Raw genomic sequence first — 18874 nt, 5'->3', positions numbered from 1 at the left:
AGGAGCGCGCAGCCTGGTTAGGGGGAGGCCCGCGCCCCCCGCGCTCCGCAGTGCCTGGCGCGCCCGCGCACGCTCACTCGGGGCGCCCTGCGGGCGGGGCGGCGCTGACGTCATCCACTGACCCCCACCCTTACCCCCTGGCCGAGGGGCGGTGGCTGCTCAGGCTCCGCGGGACGGACTCAGAGACGGACCGGCGACGGAGGGACGGGCGCACGGCCAGGCCATGCCCGGGGAGGCTGCCCGCACCGAGCTGCTGCTGCCTGAGGCGGGCGGGCCCGGGCCCCGCACAGGTGAGGCCGCGGCGGTCTCCCGCCTGCGTGCGTCTCTGCTGCCCTTCTCGCTTTGCATGCTTGTCCCCTCTCCATGCCTGTTCTCTCTCTGTCCCCTCCCGGATCCTTTCGGCACCCTGCCCTTCCCGTGCACCTGAATCCCGACCGCCCTTCCCCGGCCCGGCTCGCACTCAGGACTGCGGGGAAGGGCGGGGTGGAGCAGGGATGTCCTCCAGGAGCCAGGAGCGACGCGAGGGCTCCGTGCGCTCCCTGTCCGGGTCCCGCCCGCTCGGCCGCCGCGCCCCATTGTTAGAGCGGAGCTTCGGGCCTGGCGGGCCCGGGCCGCTCTGGACCGGAGGCGGCGGGTTCTGAACTGCACCTCAACCTCTGGGACACGCGGAGCGCGGGGCGCCTGCCCCGGAGATGCGTGAGGGCTGCCTCAGGGTGAGCGACTAGCCCCAGCTCAGGAGGGAGGAGCAGGACGGGCGTTGGAGCCTGAGGAAGCCACAGGGGGAGGCTGTGGGTCTGGGAGGTCAGAGGCACTGGGGGAGCATGGCCTGGGAGCAGTGGTCCCCGAGTGCAGGCCCGCGTCCTTGGAGAGGCTAGGTCAGCAACTTTCAGTGGAGGCTGAGGGATCTGGAAGAGCAGTCAGGACGCCCTGGCAGGAGGTCAGCCATGTGTGGCCAAGGGCACCTTGCTGTGGGTAAGTCACCTGGAGATGGTACCAGTGCTGGGTCCAAGGGGCTGGCCTCCCTCTGGGGTCCAGTAAAGGAGATGGGGGCTGGGACTCCCCAGACTCAGGCTGGGTCTGCTGGGACTGCTTGGTGACCTTGAATGAGTCATTAAACCTTTGACCTTTGGCTTCCCTTCCACTGCCCCCTTGGCCCATCTCCCCCCTTCCCCTGCCCCAGGGCTCTGGAATCCGATGCGGTAGGCAGGGGTACCACGCCAGATTCAGTGCCAAGAGCCCAGTCTACAGCACCAGCCCTGCCTGCCACACCCACCTCCAGGCGTTGGGTGCCCTTTAGGGGAACCAAAGGACCCCCTTCTCAGGACCTCCTGGCCACCACACTCCCAGCGGTGTGGCCCAAGGGCCTGGGGCTCTGCTGCTGCTGCCTGGGGAGAGGCCGCCCCTTCATAAGCTTCACCTCTAATCCCAGCAGATGTTCCACTTTGCGGACAGAATGCGGAGGCGCAGGAGGTGTTGTGCTTGTGGGTGGTCGTGGGTGAGCATGGTAGAGCAGGAACCCCCAGAGAATGCGGCCGGGACTGGACAGCCCCTTTGCACAGCCGTGGGACCCGCTCACATGTTCCTGACAGAGGGAACAACCCTGCCAGCACTGTGGGGTGGCTACCACCATGGAGAGACCCGGCCAGATGCTCCTGCAGCCCCCAGAGCCGACGGGCCCCCCACAGCTGAATACAGGGCAGGGCAGGGCCCCCTCTGTGCTCCATGGGACGGCCATCAACACTGCCAGCACCGCCCCATGGCCTAATGCTCCAGCTCAGCCTCAGTGGGACACCTCACCTGAGGACACGCACGGGGTGGCCCCTGCTTCCCCTCCTCCTTGTGCCAGCTCTAGGAGCAGGAGTGGGGCAGAGCCTGGTGAGACCCTGACAGGTTGGCCTCAGGTGGAGGCAGCAAGGAGAGGAGAGAGATGAGGCAGAGAGGCGAGACCCCCACTTCGCAGCAGGCATGAGACCTGGAATGTTCCAGAGCTGAGCAATGCAGGCACCTGCTCCTGCCCCCTGGGGGCCTTTGGACCTGGGAGGTCATGAGAGGGCCTCCCCTGCCAAGCACAGCGGAGGCGGCACAGATTAAGTGCAGGGAGGCGGCAAGCCGGTGTCCGAGGAGACAGGTGCTAGTTTCATCTTTACAAGCGTCCAGGAGAAAAGCCGGAGTGCCCCTTTGTGCCCACGGCCACACCCCACGCCTTGTGACTGCACGCTGCTAACTGTGGTCACAGTGCTTGGAAATTCTCTCCCAGACAGAACAATCCCCTTTCCCTCTCCTGCCCTCCCTTTTCAGCCAAACCCCCGTGGGCCCCAGCCCTGTGCTCAGCTCTGGGCTACGGCCTGGGAGCCACTTCTCAGGGAGGATGCCTGCCCTCCCTTTTCAGCCAAACCCCAGGGGGCCCCAGCCCTGTGCTCAGCTCTGGGCTACTGCCTGGGAGCCGCTTCTCAGGGAAGATGCTTGCCCTCCTCACGCCCTCCTCTCTCCACAGATCCGTCCTGTGATGCGGCTGCAGCCACCACCCCGAGAGGGAACCAGCTGGAGCACTGTACCCTGACCCCCGGGCCCAGCGCCCTGGCCCTCACATTCCTGCCCAGCAAGCCGGGTGCCCGGCCCCCACCAGAGGGAGCCAGCTGGGATGCAGGGCCTGGCACTCCTTCGGCCTGGGCAGTCCCCGCGGAAGGTGGCGGCCCCAGCCCCAGGCCCCCCGAGGTTCGGCCTGCCGAGGGTCCTCTCCTAGCCACCCTGGAGCCCCGGATTGTGATGGGCGAGGAGACACGCTGGGCGCCCCAGCCTCCCAGGGCTGCCTTGCCAGAGCTCAGGGACCGGGAGAGTGGGCACACCAGCCTGAACCCACCCCCGGAGTTGTGTTCTCAGGGTGACCCTCCTGTGCCTTTCCCTGCTCTGGACCCTGATTCCTACTTCACGCCTCCCTCTACCCCCACCGAGACCGCCTCTGCCCTGCTCTCCGGCCCCGGGCCCTGCAGGGACGCCCAGGACACCCAGCCTGAGCCAGGGGACTCACCACCTGCCTCGCCCTCAGGCTCCTACATCACAGCGGATGGGGACAGCTGGGCCTCGTCCCCATCCTGCTCCCTGAGCCTGCTGTCCCCAGCTGAAGGGCTGGACGTTCCCTCCGGCTGGGGCTTCTCCCCACTGGGGTCCGTAGTGGACGAGCAGGAGCTGCCCCCTCCCGGGCCCCCAGGCTCCCTGTCCTCAGAGTCCAGCCTCTCGGCAGACAGCAGCTCTTCCTGGGGCCAGGAGGGCCACTTCTTCGAGCTGGACTTCCTGGCCAATGACCCGATGATCCCTGCCGCCCTCCTGCCCTTCCAGGGCAGCCTAATCTTCGAGGTGGAGGCAGTGGAGGTGATGCCGCTGCCCCCCGAGAAAGAGGAGGAGGAACAGGAGGAGGAACAGGAGGGAGAGCAGGAGGAGGAGGCCCCCGCCCCCGAAGGGGACCTGGCCGGGGATGGGGAGGACGACAGCACCTTTGCCTCCTCCCTGCAGTCGCTGTCTGACCTGTCCATCACCGAGGGCATGGACGAGGCCTTCGCCTTCCGGGACGACACCTCGGCAGCCTCCTCTGAGCCCGACTCGGCCTCCTACGCGGGGGCCGATGACGAGAAGCTGTACAGCGGAGAGCCCCACGCCCAGCCCACCACCCTGCTCCAGGACAGCCCTGGTGAGCCCCCGTCCTGGGGCCCGGAGCCCGCTCCTGGGGTCTCAGAGGGAGAGGCCAGCCACGCCACCGAGAGCCAGGAACCGGTGGCTGAAATAACTGGGGTGGACCCCGCCTCAGGCCAGGCGTCCACTGCAGCCATGGCCCCTCAGTCTCTGAAGGAAGTCCCAGGTCTCACCGGGCTGACCCCTCAGGCCCTGGGGGAAGAGGCAGACTCCACTGTGGGACCAGTGCCTGTTGCCACAGCCACACCTCAGCCCCTGCAGGAGGGAGACAGCGCTGCCTTAGGCCTGGAGCCTGGGATTGCGCAGGAAGAGGCGGGTTTCACGCCAAGCCCAGACTCTCTGCAGGATCTGAAGGAGGAAGCGGGCCAGGGACCTGCCTCTGCGGCCAGTCCTGAACCTCAGCCTGGAGAAGTGGACCTGGCCACACCCCTGCTCCTGCAGGATGCATGCCTCTCCTCAGGCCAGGGGTCTGCCGCTGTGGCCAGCCATCAGGCCCTGCTGACAGATGCAGGCTGCCCCCCAGGGACTGAGCCTGTGGCCACCTCGGCCTTGCAGGAAGGAGACAAGACTTTGGGACTGCAGCCAGTGCCTGAAGATAGGAACACAGGCCACACTGGAGGTCCAGAGCCTCTGGCCTTGGACCAGGCCCATCAGGGTGGCCCAGAGCCAGCTGCAGATGATGAGACACTCTGGGCCTCACAGGAAGATGCGAGCCCCCCCAAGCCTGCCACAGAGGCCCCAGACCCCACTGAGCCTGCCACGGAAGCTCCGGACCGCCGCAAGCCTGACACGGAGACCCTGGATGCCCCCGAGCCTGCCACGAAGGGCCTGGACAGCCCCGCGTCTGCCACGGAGGCCCTGGACGCCCCCGCGTCTGCCACGGAGGGCCTGGACGCCCCCGAGCCAGACATGGGGGCCCTGGACACCCCAGAGCATGCCATGGAGGGCCTAGACAGCCCCGAGGCTGACATGGAGGCCCTAGACAGCCCCGAGCCAGACATGGAGGCCCTAGACAGCCCCGAGCCGGACATGGAAGCCCTGGACAACCGCAAGACTGACACGGAAGCCCTGGACCCCCTTGAGCTTGCCTCAGAGGGCCCAGACACCTCCGAGTCTGAGACGGAGGCCCTGGACACCCTTGAGCCTGACACGGAGGACCTGGACACTCCTGAGCCTGCCAAAGAGGGCCCGAACACCCCCGAGGCTGACAGGGAGGCACTGGACACCCCTGAGCCTGACACAGAGGCCATGGACACACCCAATCCTGACACAGAGAGCCTGGACAACCCCGAGGCTGATACAGAGGCCCTAGACACCCTTGAGCCTGACACAGAGAACCTGGACACCCCTGAGCCTGACACAGAGGGCCCGGACATCCCCAAGCCTGACACCGAGGCCCTGGACACCCCCGAGGCTGACACTGAGGCCCTGGACACCCCTGAACCTGCCACAGAGAGCCTGGACACTCTTGATGCTGACACAGAGGCCCTGGACACCTCTGAGCTGGACGCGGAGGCCGTGGACACCCTTGAGCCTGCCATGGAGGGCCCAGACATCCCTGAGCCTGACACAGAGGCCCTGGACACCCCCAAGCCTGCCACCAAGGGCCCAGACATACCCGAGCCTCACACGGAGGCCTTAGACGCCCCCCAGCCTGCCATGGAGGGCCCAGACACTCCTGAGACTGACACAGAGGCCCTGGACACCCCTGAGCCTGCCAAAGAGGGCCTGGACACCCCCGAGCGTGCCACGGGGGCCCTGAACACCCCTGAGCGTGCCACAGAGGACCTGGATGCCCCCAAGGCTGACACGGAGCCCTTGGACACCCCTCAGCCTGCCACAGAGAGCCCGGATACCCCAAAGCCTGCCAGGGAGGGCCCGGACTCCCCTGAGCCTGACACGGAAGGCATGGACACCCTTGAGCCTACCATGGAGGGCCCAGACATCCCCGAGCCTCACACGAAGGCCCTGGACCACCCCCAGCCTGCCACAGAGGGCCCAGACACCCCTGAGACTGACACAGAGGCCCTGCCTGAGCCTGCCAAAGAGGGCCTGAACACCCCCAAGGCTGACACGGAGCCCTTGGACACCCCTCAGCCTGCCTCAGAGAGCCCGGAGACCCCCAAGCCTGCCATGGAGGGCCTGGACTCCCCCGAGCCTGACACGGAGGAGCTGGACACCCCCGAGCCTGCCACGGAGGCCCTGGACACCCCCGAGCCTGCCACGGAGGCCCGGGACACCCCCGAGCCTTCCACAGAGGGCCCGGAGACCCCCGAGCCAGCCACGGAGAGCCCAGACACCCCCGAGCCTGACACGGAGGCCCTAGACACCCGCAAGGCTGACACGGAGGGCCCGGACACCCCTCAGCCTGCCATGGAGGCTCTGGACACCCTCGAGCCTGCCACAGAGGGCCCTGACACACTCGAGCCTGCCACAGAGGGCCCTGAGACCCTTGAGCCTTCCACGGAGGGCCTGGACTCCTCCAAGCCTGACACAGAGGCACTAGACACCCCCGAGCCTGCCACAGAGGACCTGGACACCCCTGAGCCTGCCACGAAGGGCCCAAACACCCCTGAGCCTGCCATAGAGGGTCCGGACTCCTCCAAGCCTGACACAGAGGCACTAGACACCCCCGAGCCTGCCATGGAGGGCCCGGACACCCCTGAGCCTGCCATAGAGGGTCCGGACTCCCCCAAGCCTGACACAGAGGCACTGGACACCCCCAAGCCTGCCACAGAGGACCCGGACACCCCCGAGCCTGCCACAGAGGGCCCGGACACCCCTGAGCCTGCCACAGAGGGCCCGGACACCCCTGAGCCTGCCATAGAGGGTCCAGACTCCCCCGAGCCTGACACAGAGGCCCTAGACACCCGCAAGGCTGACACGAAGGGCCCGGACATCCCCCAGCCTGCCACAGAGGCCCTGAACACCCGCAAGCCTGCCATGGAGGGCCCTGACACCCCCGAGCCTTCCACGGAGGGCCCGGACACCCCTGAGCCTGCCACGGAGGGCCTGGACTCCCCTGAGCCTGACACAGAGGCACTAGATACCCCTGAGCCTGCCACGGAGGGCCCGGACACCCCTGAGCCTTCCACGGAGGGCCCGGACACCCCTGAGCCTGCCACGGAGGGCCTGGACTCCCCTGAGCCTGACACAGAGGCACTAGACACCCCTGAGCCTGCCACAGAGAGCCCCGACACCCCCGAGCCTGCCATAGAGGGCCCAGACTCCCCCAAGCCTGACACAGAGGTCCTGGACACCCCCAAGCCTGCCATAGAGGGCCCAGACTCCCCCAAGTCTGACACAGAGGCCCTGGACACCCTCAAGCCTGCCATAGAGGGCCTGGACACCCCCACGCCTGACACGGAGGCACTGGCCACCCCTGAGCCTGACATGGAGGCCCTGGACACCCAGGAGCTTGCCACGGAGGGCCCAGACATCCCCGAGCCTGACACAGAGGCGCTGGATACCCCTGAGCATGACACGGATACCCTGGGCCCCCCCGAGCCTGCCACAGAGGGCCCGGACACCCTCGAGCCTGACACAGAGGCCCTGGCTCCCCCCGAGCCTGCCTCCAGTGAGAAGGAAATAGCTGAGGGCCTGGTGGTGCCTGAGTGGGGAGCCTGTCCTGATGCCGGCGTGCATGCTGGTGGTGGAGCTGAGCCCTATTTGCTGCCAAAGAAGGCCCAGGGGGCCGAGAACCAGGAGGGTGGAAGCCTTGAGCTAACGCCCCGGGGTGCCGGGAAGGCTCCCAGGAGCAGCAGCCCAGAGGCGTGTCCTGCTGCCTGCCCCGAGGTCAGCCAGGCACGGTCCCCAAGCCCAGTGGAGGAGGGAAGGGCCACCCCGGGGCCCCAACTTCCAGGGGCTGTGGCCTCAGAGGCCAGGCTGGCCTCCTGCACAGAGTCTCCACTGAGGGCTGTGCCCAAGCTGGGTGGGGGCTGCCCCAAAGAGCCTGCCCCCACATCCCCACCGCCCTCTTGGCAGCTGGAGACTGTGCTGAGCCTGGACAGTGGTGAGCAGGCCCTGGCAACACCCGGAATCCCTGGCCCCTCCACACCACAACCCCCAGAAAGCCGTTCCAGAGGCCTGCCCAGGGCACCCCAGGATAGTATCCTGAGCCCTGAGCCCTCTGCTGCTGGTGTCCTCATGGAGGCAGCCCTGCCTCCTATGGCGCCCCCTGGCTCCTGCCCTTGCCAGGGCCCCCAGGAAGACTCACTGGAGGGCGAGGAGCCCCCGGGCTCTCCAGGCCTCCCATCGCCCCAGGCAGGAGCCCAGCGGGCGGTGGCTGCCTTCTCAGGAACCACGAATCCCCCTGGGGCTGGTCAGCGGGTCACCCTCCCACCCCACTCCCCCGTCCTCAGTCCCAAGGCAGCCCCCAAGGGGGGCACCCATGCCAAAGACCCAGCCTCACAGATCTCACCCCCCTGCCAAGTGCCTCCTGGCTCTGGGCCCTGGAGCCCAGCCGGCCCTCGAGGGCTCCCAGCCTCCGAGCAGCAGGATGACCAGGACAGCCTGGAGGAAGGTGAGGAGGGCCCTGGGCTGGAGCACTGTCCTGAGCAGAGGGACCAGAGGTGGTGGAGTGGGTGGGCAGGGTCCCTGCTCCAAGGTGCAGAGCTGTCCTCACACCTCGCCTGTCCCCAGACTCCCCACGGGCACCGGGCTCCGGCCAACATTCAGACAGCCACGGGGAGTCATCAGCAGAGCTGGAGGAGCAGAACTTCTCAGGACCACAGAGCGCACAGTGCCCGGCCCAGGTGCCTGGCCCAGGGGGGAGGTGCGCCCCTGGGAAGGCTCCACACCCACCCTCAGATGCTCAGACCCTGCCCTTCCCCAGGCTGCGGCAGGCAGTGGCAGCGAGGAGACCGTCGCCAAAGCCAAGCAGAGTCGCAGTGAGAAGAAGGCCCGAAAGGTGGCATGGGGCCTGGCTGCATAAGGGGACCCCTCTCACCCCATGGCTAATGAATCCCATCAGCGGGGGCCCTTGGGGAATGCCGTACCCGACACCTTCTCAAGAAACAGTGGGGCCTGAATGTCAGTTGAGATGGCCCTCTCAGCCTGGGTCCAACGCCCTATTGTACACAAGGGGGCTGCCCGGGGTCCCACAGAGTCTGTAGGGGTCCCATGAGGAGTCCCACGGAGGGCTGCCCAAGGTCCATGGGGGGGGGTCCCACTGAGGGTCCCATGGAGGGCTACCCAAGTCTGCAGAGGGTCCCACACGGTCTGCCTACAGTCCAGAGATGGTCCCCAGGAGTTGGCAGAGCCTTTGTCCCCTGGCAGTGTGCTGCCTCTCCCTTGGCCTGCTCCTTCCCCCCAACCCCCGACTGGGACCTCGGGGGCTGACACCCAGGGCTGAGCCCCCTGTGCCCCCAGGCAATGTCCAAGCTGGGCTTGAGGCAGATCCAGGGGGTCACCAGGATCACCATCCAGAAGTCCAAGAACATCCTTTTTGTCATCGCCAAGCCTGACGTCTTCAAGAGCCCGGCCTCAGACACCTACGTGGTCTTTGGAGAAGCCAAGGTTTGACTGGCTGTGGGCGCGGGGAGGCCCGGCATGAGGGCTCGGCTGACAGCTGTGCCCTGTGCTACAGATCGAGGACCTGTCCCAGCAAGTGCACAGAGCCGCCGCTGAAAAGTTCAAGGTGCCCGCAGAGCCCTCTGCCCTGGTCCCTGAGTCTGCGCCTGGGCCGCATGTGAGGCCATGCGAGGAGGAAGAGCGGGACGAGGAGGAGGAGGAGGTAAAGCACACGATGCCGGGCCCTGCCTTAAGAGTGAAGGTGGCGAGGCTCTGCCTGGGGGAAGCTCTGCCTGCAGGGGGCTCTGCCTGGGGGGATCTGGGGAGAGCTCTGCCTGCGGGAGGGTCTGGGGGGTTCTACTGGGGGGGCCTCAGAGGCTCTGCCTGGGATGGGGAGCAGCTCCAGCACGTCCCTGCTTGGCCCCCTGCAGGTGGACGAGGCGGGGCTGGAGCTGCGGGACATTGAGCTGGTGATGGCCCAGGCCAACGTGTCGAGGGCCAAGGCTGTGCGGGCCCTGAGGGACAACCAGAGCGATATTGTTAACGCCATCATGGTGAGTGACTAGGCCCCTTTGCAGACACCCTGCGCTGGCTCTGCTGGGGCCTCTCCCACATGACACTCTCTTTCTGCATTTCCTGCAGGAGCTGACAATGTAGCAGCTGACCAGTGAGCCAGCTCCATCTCTGCTCCCCAGCTCTGCTGCTCAATAAATGGGTGTCCCCTCACTGTCTCTCTGTTCCTGCTCCAACTGCTCCCCAAGAACAGGCTCTGACTGAATGGGATTTGATGAGGCGTGAAGACACTTCCTGGGGCTACACAGGACCCAAAGAGGGTGGCAGTCCAACCCTCACATCTTCAGAGGGTGGTGGTCCTTCCCACATGTCCCCAGAGGGTGCTGGTACTCCCCTCATGTCCCAGAGTGGTGGTCGTCCCCCCTAACCCCAGAGGGTGGTGGTCCTCGCCCCGTGTCCCCATAAAGTGGTGCTCCTCCCCCAGCCCCAGAGGGTCCCAGAGGGTGGTGGTCCTTCCCCCATGTCCCCAGAAGGGTGGTGGTCCTCCCCCCGTATCCCCAGAGGGTGCTGGTCCCCCTCCCTGTGTCCCCAAGGATGATAGTCCTTCCCCCATGTCCCCAGAGGGTGGTCGTCCTCCTCTCACATCCCAAGGGGGGGTGGTCCTGGCCCCATGTACCCAGAGAGTGGTGGTCCTCCTACATCCCCAGAAGATGGTGATTCTCCCCCCATGTCCCAGAAGGTGGTGGTCCTCTACTGAGTCCCCAGAGATTGCAAGCAGTCTGGTCACCTCTCTGTGATTCAAGGCATGGGCCCTGGGACTGGAGTTTCCAGACGGATGTCCCCAGATGTAGGAGACTCTGGAAGTTTCCATAGAGGCACCTGGACTGGAGAAGCTGTGGGAAAGCTGCGTTTGCTCAGGGGGCCAGTGGTTAATCCCCAAAGTTCCTGGCCCCTCACTCTGGCCCATGTCCTCTCCTCTCTTCTCCAAAGTCCAGGGACCCGCAGAGTGGGGGCCATGTCCCAGGACAGGGTGGGGGACTGTAGTGGGGGACCACGTGTGGGTGGAGACCCCTGGAGGGGCAAGAGCAGTCCTGACCATCCACACAGAAGGCTCATGTGATCCCAATACACCGGGTGGGCTCTGGGGGGCCAGGCCCTGGACCTGGGGCTGTCTTTAACCATTCCAAATGCTCTAGGGCAGGTCAATTTGCACAGGTCTGGAGACGGTATCTACCAAGAGTCTCCCTTAGCTTTGCCTGGCCTGGACTGCTCACGAACAGCTCTCGAACATCCTAGCCAGAGCGGTCTGAGATTCCTCCTGCTGTCCTGCCCTTCCCCTTGGCAGGAGGGAGGGACTGAGGGACTGCAGATCCCTGCCTGGCCCTACACGTGAGCCCAGGGCTCTGCTCTCCCTCCCTGGGGTCAGGTGCCCACCCTGCTCAGCCAGGGCTTGTACAGGAAGCCGTCGCGGGTCTGCAGGACGAAGGCGCCTTCTGAGGAATGAGTTCCAGAGCAGGGCCTGCCCACGCCTGCACACTGCAGTCTCCAGGCCCGGCCCCCAAACTGATGGCCCCGCCCTGGGGAGATCAAGGCCAAGGGGCTTGGGGAGCAGGGCCCCCTGGAGACTGGGACCCAGGCTCTGAGATAACACACTTTCAGGATGTGGACGGCACTTGTGGGGTGGGGGCGTGTACAGGGTTTGCTCTGGAGACCACCACAATGGTGGGTCAGACCGGGGAACTGGGGACTTGGGTGAGGGGCCAGAACACAGCCAGTGCCCCTCAGAGAGCCCGGTGTCTGGGTCCTGATAACCAAGACCTGCCACTCACACCTGCACGTGCCCAAGACACCTGCTCACCACCCCATGTCCACAAAGCAAAAGCCCAAATCAGGTCCTCCTCGTGGCCTCCACTGCTGCCGAGCCCAGCCCAGCTCCCTGCAGTGGCAAGAGCTGAAGGGCAGCCCAGCCCCAGACCACTGCACCCAGCCCTGGACGTGTGGGCCTGGGACAGAGGCCAGAGCAGACACCCTGGCTCTCACTCCACTGGATCAGAAACACACTGGCAACCAGAGATAAGTTATTCACATTGCAGTAAACTTCTTTTAAGGTCTCTGGGAGTTTCAATAGGAACGTCATGTGCAAAATCGACAGCTGTCCGAGGTCTGGCCAACAGGACCCCCTCCCGAAGCGGGGCCGCATGCAGGCAGCAGGGTGCAGCCTTCTGCCCCCGCACCGGGGTGTGTCCTTCACAGTAGAGGGCCACCTGCACCTGGGGCTCCTCGGCCAGCCCCAGCCCCGGCACAGGAAGGGCGGACTCGCAGGGTCCCTCCCTGCACCATCAGGCCGAGTCCTGGTCCATGCTGCAGCCTAGTGCCTCAATGTCGTTGCTGATGTCCGAGATCATGCGGTCCCACTCGTCCCCCTCTGAGGGCACGGACTGGTCATCAGAGCTGCCCGCGGCCCTGTTCCCGTTGGAGGTGGAGGTGGAGCTCATGGCCCGCCGGTACCTGCCAAAGCTGTCCGTGATGATACCACGGCCATCCTTCACTCCAATGGTCTCCAGGAAGTTCTCAAAGTGCTGGCTGTCCTTCTCAGGGATGAAGGGCCGCAGACCTGCAGACACACCGTTCACCTGACCCCATACCTCCCATAGGAAGCACGAGCGTGCCCATCCCTGGGAGCCCACAACTCGGAAGACCCCACCCCACGTCTAGCCCAACTCTGACATGCCTCAGACCCTCCACTCACTCCCATCAGTCCTCGCAGAAGCCCCACTTCACAGGTTTCCAAATGGAGGAGAAAGGAGGGAGCAGAGGGGAGGCTGATGTGGGGCTCCAAGCAACAAGCCCCCACCGCCCAGCTGCGCTCCCACCTCTAGGGGGGACCACCCATTTCCTGACAGAAGGCCCTCCTATGTGAGAACACGACTGAAAGGAACACACTGAGCTGGGGGTCAAGGGCCTTGGACCTGAGCCCTGGCTGGGCGACTAACCCCAGGGAGGCCATGAGGTCATCAAGAGCTCACTGGAGGGCCGGCCTGGTGGTGTAGTGGTTAAGTTCGCACGCTCTGCTTTGGCAGCCCAGGGCTCGCACGTTCTGATCCTGGGCGTGGACCTACGCACCACTCATCAAACCATGCTGTGGCAGGTGTCCCACATACAAAATGGAGGAAGATGGGTCCAGATGTTAGCTCAGAGCCAATCTTCCTCACACAAAAAAAAAGAGCTCACTAGACACAGCGGGTCCAGCCTTTAGCCCTTTATCCCTCCATGAGCAGAGAGTCCTCAGGTGGCAGCCAGTGCGGGTAGCACACACCCTCTTTGGATTATTGGGGGCAGAGCCCAGGACCCAGGAGCCTCCACCGCCCACCTTCAACCAGACGTGTTCTCTAGGGTCAGCACAGGGAAGCCACAGCCCTGCCACTGTCCTCGTGGTGTGGGCAGACATCCAGGGCCACATCCCAGCCATTGGTGGCGGGCCCTGACCACCCCGCCTGCCGTGCTGACCTAACATGCTGAGCTCTTGGGGCCTCAGCGCCTTTAGCAAAAGCTGGTCCTTCCACTGAGAAATGGCATCTTCTCCTCTCCACCCCGAACTCCTACTCGTCCACCAAAACCAGCTGGAGCGCCACCTCCTTGGAAGAGGCTCCCTTAGCACTCACGCCGGCAGCACGCAGCTCCTGGCTTACTCTCAGTCTAGCTTCTGCAGGGCCCTCTCCTGCTTCCCAGAGGGCAAGCCCCTGCTAGTCACTGGGAAGAGCCCTCTGGCCAGAATCACTTGGGCTGTACTGGTTGGAACCTCCTTTCCTACCAGAGCCCCGGCCCGCACCTGAGGCCCTGTCCATCCCAGGGCTCACCCAGCAGCAGGAACTTGCGGCTGTCCCCGTAGAGCTGCCGCAGGTTGATGCAGAACTCGTGCACCGAGGCCCCGTCACGGTACTCGTGCAGCAGCGCTGCAAACTGCTGGATCTCCTGCGAGGACAGCTTGGTGCGCAGCTACAGAGGGAGAGCGGGACACCAGGCAGGGCGCGGTGACGGGAGGGAGGGGTCGCCGCAGGCTGAGGCCCCCACGCCCGTGCAGAGGGCCGCAGAGGCCTGACAACAGCCCACGCCATCTGCCCTAACCTCACCAGGAGCAGGGCAGAGGTAGCATCGCCGTGCCGCTGCCAGGGAGCCATTTACTGGTGTCCTGGGGCCCAGAGCAATGCCCACACCCTCTGGGGGACACTTGTGTAGGCCAGGACACCGAGTTTTCAACGGCAAGACCACATGAGGTCAGGGGGCAGAGGAAAAGTCAGCTGAACAATGAGACGGCCTATCCAGCCCTTCTAGGGAGCATCCAATCCCTCTGCCACCGTTCACCTAAGACCCAGGGACAGACCTGTGGTCCAGCCCCAGCAGCCAGAGCAGCCCCCACACCAACTCACATGCTCCCTAATGACTGTCCGAGTGAGAAAGGCAGCGATGCCCGGCGGAGAGGGTGGAGGCATAAGTGAGGTACCCCCACTCAACCCCCATGCCTCCTTCTCCTCCCCTCCCCCTCCTCCTCCAGGAGCTTCTACCACTAAGATGCCCGGCAGTAGGCAGTGTACCGTGAGCATGTAGTCTTGCAGCAGCTCGGCGGCTGTGGCGCTCAGCTCACTCTCACTGACCGTCTTGGTGTGGGGCGCCGTTGGCACACAGAAGGACAAGGGCGAGACGCCGCCTGCATGCCCACACTCAGGGAAGGAGCTGCAAGGACATGACCCGTGGGCAGGCAGCTCCTCGGCCCCTGCCCCGTACGTGCACCCACGACACTCTGCAGGAACCCAGTTAGTGCCAGGGGTGCCAGCAGCAGGACTCAGGGCAGGTGACAGGAAGGGGAGGTCAGCTTGCCTGGACATGGGGCCAGGGTCTGAGAGAAGGTGGAGGGAGGGGCACCGGGGGGTGGGACAGAGGAGGACACGAGGGGACCAGAAGGTGACAAGGAGCCTAGCAGGGTCTCGGCAGAGCAACAAGGTCACCCGTAGCATAACCTTGGGGAGCCTGCACGCTGGAGAGCCTATGAAGGCTGGACTGGGGGGGGTCATGGGGCAGATGATGGGGAGGGGTCCCAGTGAGGGGAAGGGGCCCAACAGGGGAAGTGGACGGTGGCCAGCGAAGGAGAATGCATGGAGCCTGACCGGGGGAGGGAGGCCAGGCTGAAGTGTTGGCACCGCTGAAAGCCCGGGCCCGGTACTCACAAAGTGCTGGCTTCCGTCTCATAGGGCTCCTTCATGTCCACCTTGGTGGAGGAGTCGTCTGTACACAAAGTGCAGAAAACAGACACTTCCAGTTATGTGAGGAAGAGAGCACTGAGTCCAGTGGCCAAGTTCTAAACAGGAGATGCAGAACCCTGGCAGTAGCGCATCCGCGAGCCTTCATGGGCAGAGCTAGCTGGGCCTCTGGGGGGTGCACCTCGGACCACACCTGCACCCGCTCCTCCTGGGCTCTTGTGAGATGCACCACCTGCTGCAGTTCTGGGCTGGAGGGGTGATGCTCTGGTCCTCAGACGACCTGCCAACTGGCAGAGCTGGAGGAAGCTCCCCAATGGCCAAGAAAAAGAAAAGTGCCATTTGTGTGTGTCAGCTCTGCACCTGGCAGCATCCCAGGAGCTGTGTTACTCTGTCTTCTCTGACCCCAGCAGGTGTCATCACTGCCCTGCTTTTAGATGAGGAACTGAATCAGAGAAGTTGTGCCCCACGTAACAGCTGTGAGGACAGAACCACCATCAGAGCTGGCAGGTCTGACCCCCAGCCTAGATCCAGCCAAGTTCCACACATGGACAGCTGCTCCCCAAAGACAGAGACGAGGCCTCAGGATGCCCGAGACCCTCAGCCCAGCAAAGGGCATGGTACACAGCAGCTACTCAGGAAACCCTGGACAGATGACCTAAGGTCTGTATGACACAGATGGTGAGGGACATCGAAGCACTGTTCTAGGCAGCAAGCGAAGCTGTGAGTGGTGAGTGAGAAGGTATACAAGTGTGGGAGAGGCTGAAGAGCAAAAAGGGACGTTTCTGGCAATGGGAACAAGTAAGTGTGGTGGGCAAGGACAACGTTCCACATCCAAATTGCAGAACCTGTGAATGTGTGGGTGGCATGGCGATGGGGATGGAGGCTGCTCCATAGCTGATCTAACACAGGGAGAATGTCCTGGGCTATGTGGGGGACTTGATGTGACCACAGAGCCCTTCAAGGCAGAGCAGGGGCAGAGGGGCAGACAGAGCTGTGACCACAGAAAGTCAGAGATGCTACCGTGCCGGCTGTGAAGATGGAGGAAGGGCTCCAGAAGCTGGAAAAGGCAGGAACTGGCTTCTCCCCAGAGCCTAAGAAGGAACGCAGCCTGGCTGGCACCCTGATTTTAGCCAGTGACACCCTCATTGGACTCCAGCCCACAGAATGTGAGAGACTAGATCTGTGTTGTTTAAGCTACTAAGCTACTAGGTTTTGGTGATCTGTCACAGCAGCAGGAGCAGACAGACTCAACAAGAAAGGCCCTGAGGCAGAAACCAGCAGAAGATGCGTGTGCATGCACATGGGTGTGAGTGTGAGCGTGCAGGACTCGTGTGATGGGTATGTGTGTGTTGTGTACATATGAGCGTGTGTGTGTGACACAGGCATACCTCATTTTATTGCACTTTGCAGATACTGCATTTTTTACAAGACCCTCCACCAGCAAAAAGACTAAGACTCGCTGAGGGTTCAGATGACAGCATTTTTTAGCAATGAAGTATTCTTTAATTAAGGTATGTACATTATTTTTTAGACATAATGCTATTGCACACTTAGACTACAGTATAGTGTAAACATAACTTTTATATGCACTGGGAAACTGAAAAATTCACATGACTCACTTTATTGCAATACTCGCTTTATTGTGGTGGTCTGAAATGGAACCCGTGCTATCTCCGAGGTGTGCCTGTTCGTGTGTGTACATGATGTGTGTGCATGTGCAATGTGTGCGTGTGTGACAGGTACATGTGTACAAACGCAGATCCCACGGGGAGATTTGAGGAGAGAGGCACAATGACATCCACGTGGAGAGGAGGCTGGCAGGGAGGAAGCCCACTCAAGAAGCCCTGATCACGTACATCGTGTGTTTAAACTCACGACAGTTTTCATGAAGACTCATCCAACTGTACACTTATGATTTGTGCACATTTTAGCAAAAAATTTTACTGAAAAAAAGAAAGACCCTTTGGGAATTTTAATGCACAAGAGCCAACCAATCACACTGAAATTGGATGTTTACATACGGCTTGATAAACCACCTGGTACTGAGAGAAGCCGCCGGCCTCTGGGCCTCAACCCCCCGCCCTGCGCGTGAGGACAGACTGCCTGCCTCGCTGGGCCGTCACGTGTGGCTTCAGCACAAGCAGCAGGAAAGAGAGGCAGCAGAGAACCACCCTGGGATGGGCCCTTCCTCAAAGAGCCCCCCAGCTTCATAAACACACCAAGGAGGGTTCTCCTGGCTTTGCTACTCTTTGCTGAGACGTGTGAATCACTGGGGAGGGGCACAGGGCTGGGACTTATCTCCACAGACAGATGACACTGGAAGCTACAGCTGCACTGTCTCCAATATCTTTCTACTTACAGAAGCCATGAATCCTCAATGAACTATATATTTAAAACAGATAGGGCCAGCGCCGTGGCTTAGCGGTTAGGTTCGCACGCTCCGCTGCTGGTGGCCCGGGTTCGGATCCTGGGCGCACACCAAAGCACTGCTTCTCCGGCCATGCTGAGGCCGGGTCCCACATACAGCGACTAGAAGGAGGTGCAGCTATGACATACAACTATCTACTGGGGCTTTGGGGGAAAAAATAAATAAATAAAATTATTAAAAAAATAAAAAATAAAACAGATACTCGGTGTGGAGAATATTCAGCTGAAGTGGGCTGTGTATAAATGAAGTGTGCACTAACGGATTCCTGAAAACACTCCACAGATATCCACACGGAGGTGGTGGCTCCTGAGTGCTGGTCCCACTATGCAGCCTTGGGGCTCCCTCACTTCCTCCCACCCACCACCCCATTCTTGGGCAGCCTTCGTCCGTCCTGGAAGGAGTCCTCACACCCACCGAGAGCAGCGAGGTCTAGGCGTTTTGGAAGGGAGGCTCCTCACACCCTCTCAGCCCCAGCACTGGAAGCCCCTCTTGACCTTCTGTTCTGAGTTAGGTGAAGTGACTTTAGCCACATGTGGTTCCAGAAAAAGTGTTCTGAGCTCCCAAAGTTATGCAGGAAGCCACCAGGCTGGCCTAAGGGGATGGCCTTGACTAAACCTGCAGATTAACACGAAGTCTGGAAACCAAGGGCATTGGCTTGAACCCCCAGGACAGGGCAACAATGGCACTGCACACCAATGCTGCCCGGGGGGCGTTTCTGGGAGGATGGGGGAAGGGGAGGTGGGGCCCCTGCCACCCGCCCTCTTGCCCACGTACCACTGTGAAGGGACAGGTGGTGGGTGGGTGTCGAGGCCCCATCAAATATGGCTCTGTCCAGAAAGTCAATGGTGGACTCCGTGTACACAATCTGGAAGACTTGGCCCAGCAGGGAACACAGCTCTTCAGCGGCGACCTGCCGTGGAGGGACAAAGCTGCGCCTTCCTGGGTGGCTTCCAGGCGCCCACCACCTCAGATGCAGAACGAACACCAGGACTGAGTACTCTCTGCCTCCTGCGGCCCAGTGGGGCCACAAGGACACCGGCCCATGCCCAGGATGCTCTCCAGACCCGGGGTGGCCAGGTGTGGCCTGCAGGTGTGTCAGCTGCCAGCCCTCCTCTTTGCACTGCCCTGGCCAGCCAACACCCTCTCACCGCTCCTGTCCCAGCGTCAGGAAAGAGAGGGCAGGGAGGGAACTAGCATCTGCGGCAGCTCACATGGACAGCATTCCCCACACTGCAAAACGGCTTCACGCGTGTGCTGTTAAAGCAGGGTCCCTCCTGGGGTGGTTCTGCCCCCAGGACAGGAGGCAATGTCTGGAGGAGCTTCCAGTGGGTACAAGCCAGGGAGGTGGCCCCATGAGGAAGAACTGCCCCACTGTAAGGCGGACAGAGCTGAGGAGAAGGGATGCTGATCACAGGCTACCTAAGGAGGAGTGTCGCCTCCACTGTCTTTCAGATGTGGAAACTAAACAGAAGGATGTCTA

The 18874-nt window shown here is 62.9% G+C and overlaps 2 protein-coding genes across 9 annotated transcripts in view; one reads left to right on the top strand and one right to left on the bottom strand.

The window, feature by feature from the left end:
* The first annotated feature begins 223 nt into the window (after window positions 1–223).
* Window positions 224–10186, top strand: NACAD (NAC alpha domain containing). Its single transcript, XM_087433984.1, has 8 exons — window positions 224–290; window positions 2495–8209; window positions 8329–8441; window positions 8522–8596; window positions 9058–9204; window positions 9275–9421; window positions 9630–9752; window positions 9841–10186. The coding sequence occupies exons 1-8, from the start codon at window positions 224–226 to the stop codon at window positions 9853–9855; spliced, it is 6402 nt and encodes a 2133-aa protein (XP_087290110.1). The 3' UTR covers window positions 9856–10186.
* Window positions 10187–11785: 1599 nt separating this feature from the next.
* CCM2 (CCM2 scaffold protein) overlaps window positions 11786–18874 on the bottom strand; it is a 52048-nt gene continuing 44959 nt past the window's right edge. For all 8 annotated transcript variants that reach the window (XM_014793644.2, XM_014793641.2, XM_087429618.1 and 5 more), the window contains 5 exons: window positions 18169–18304; window positions 14934–14991; window positions 14304–14442; window positions 13569–13707; window positions 11786–12325 (listed from right to left, as the gene is read on the bottom strand). In XM_014793644.2, coding sequence (XP_014649130.1) covers window positions 12051–12325; window positions 13569–13707; window positions 14304–14442; window positions 14934–14991; window positions 18169–18304 — 747 coding nt within the window. In that variant the 3' untranslated portion in view covers window positions 11786–12050. The remainder of the gene's footprint in view (window positions 12326–13568; window positions 13708–14303; window positions 14443–14933; window positions 14992–18168; window positions 18305–18874) is intronic.

The sequence above is a fragment of the Ceratotherium simum genome, chromosome 1, assembly GCF_057802395.1.
Source record: "Ceratotherium simum simum isolate JZ-2026a chromosome 1, ASM5780239v1, whole genome shotgun sequence".
Taxonomy (NCBI): Eukaryota; Metazoa; Chordata; class Mammalia; order Perissodactyla; family Rhinocerotidae; genus Ceratotherium; species Ceratotherium simum.
The sequence above is the reverse complement of the archived record's forward strand: the minus strand, read 5'-3'. Positions and strand labels throughout refer to the sequence as shown.

Excerpts from the sequence above, each read along its gene's own strand:
- NACAD (XM_087433984.1), top strand. The coding sequence starts at position 224 with ATGCCCGGGGAGGCTGCCCGCACCGAGCTGCTGCTGCCTGAGGCGGGC. Across the intron at positions 8,597-9,057 it reads GTGAGAAGAAGGCCCGAAAG|GCAATGTCCAAGCTGGGCTT; the intron begins GTGGCATGGGGC and ends CTGTGCCCCCAG. Across the intron at positions 9,205-9,274 it reads TGGTCTTTGGAGAAGCCAAG|ATCGAGGACCTGTCCCAGCA; the intron begins GTTTGACTGGCT and ends CCTGTGCTACAG.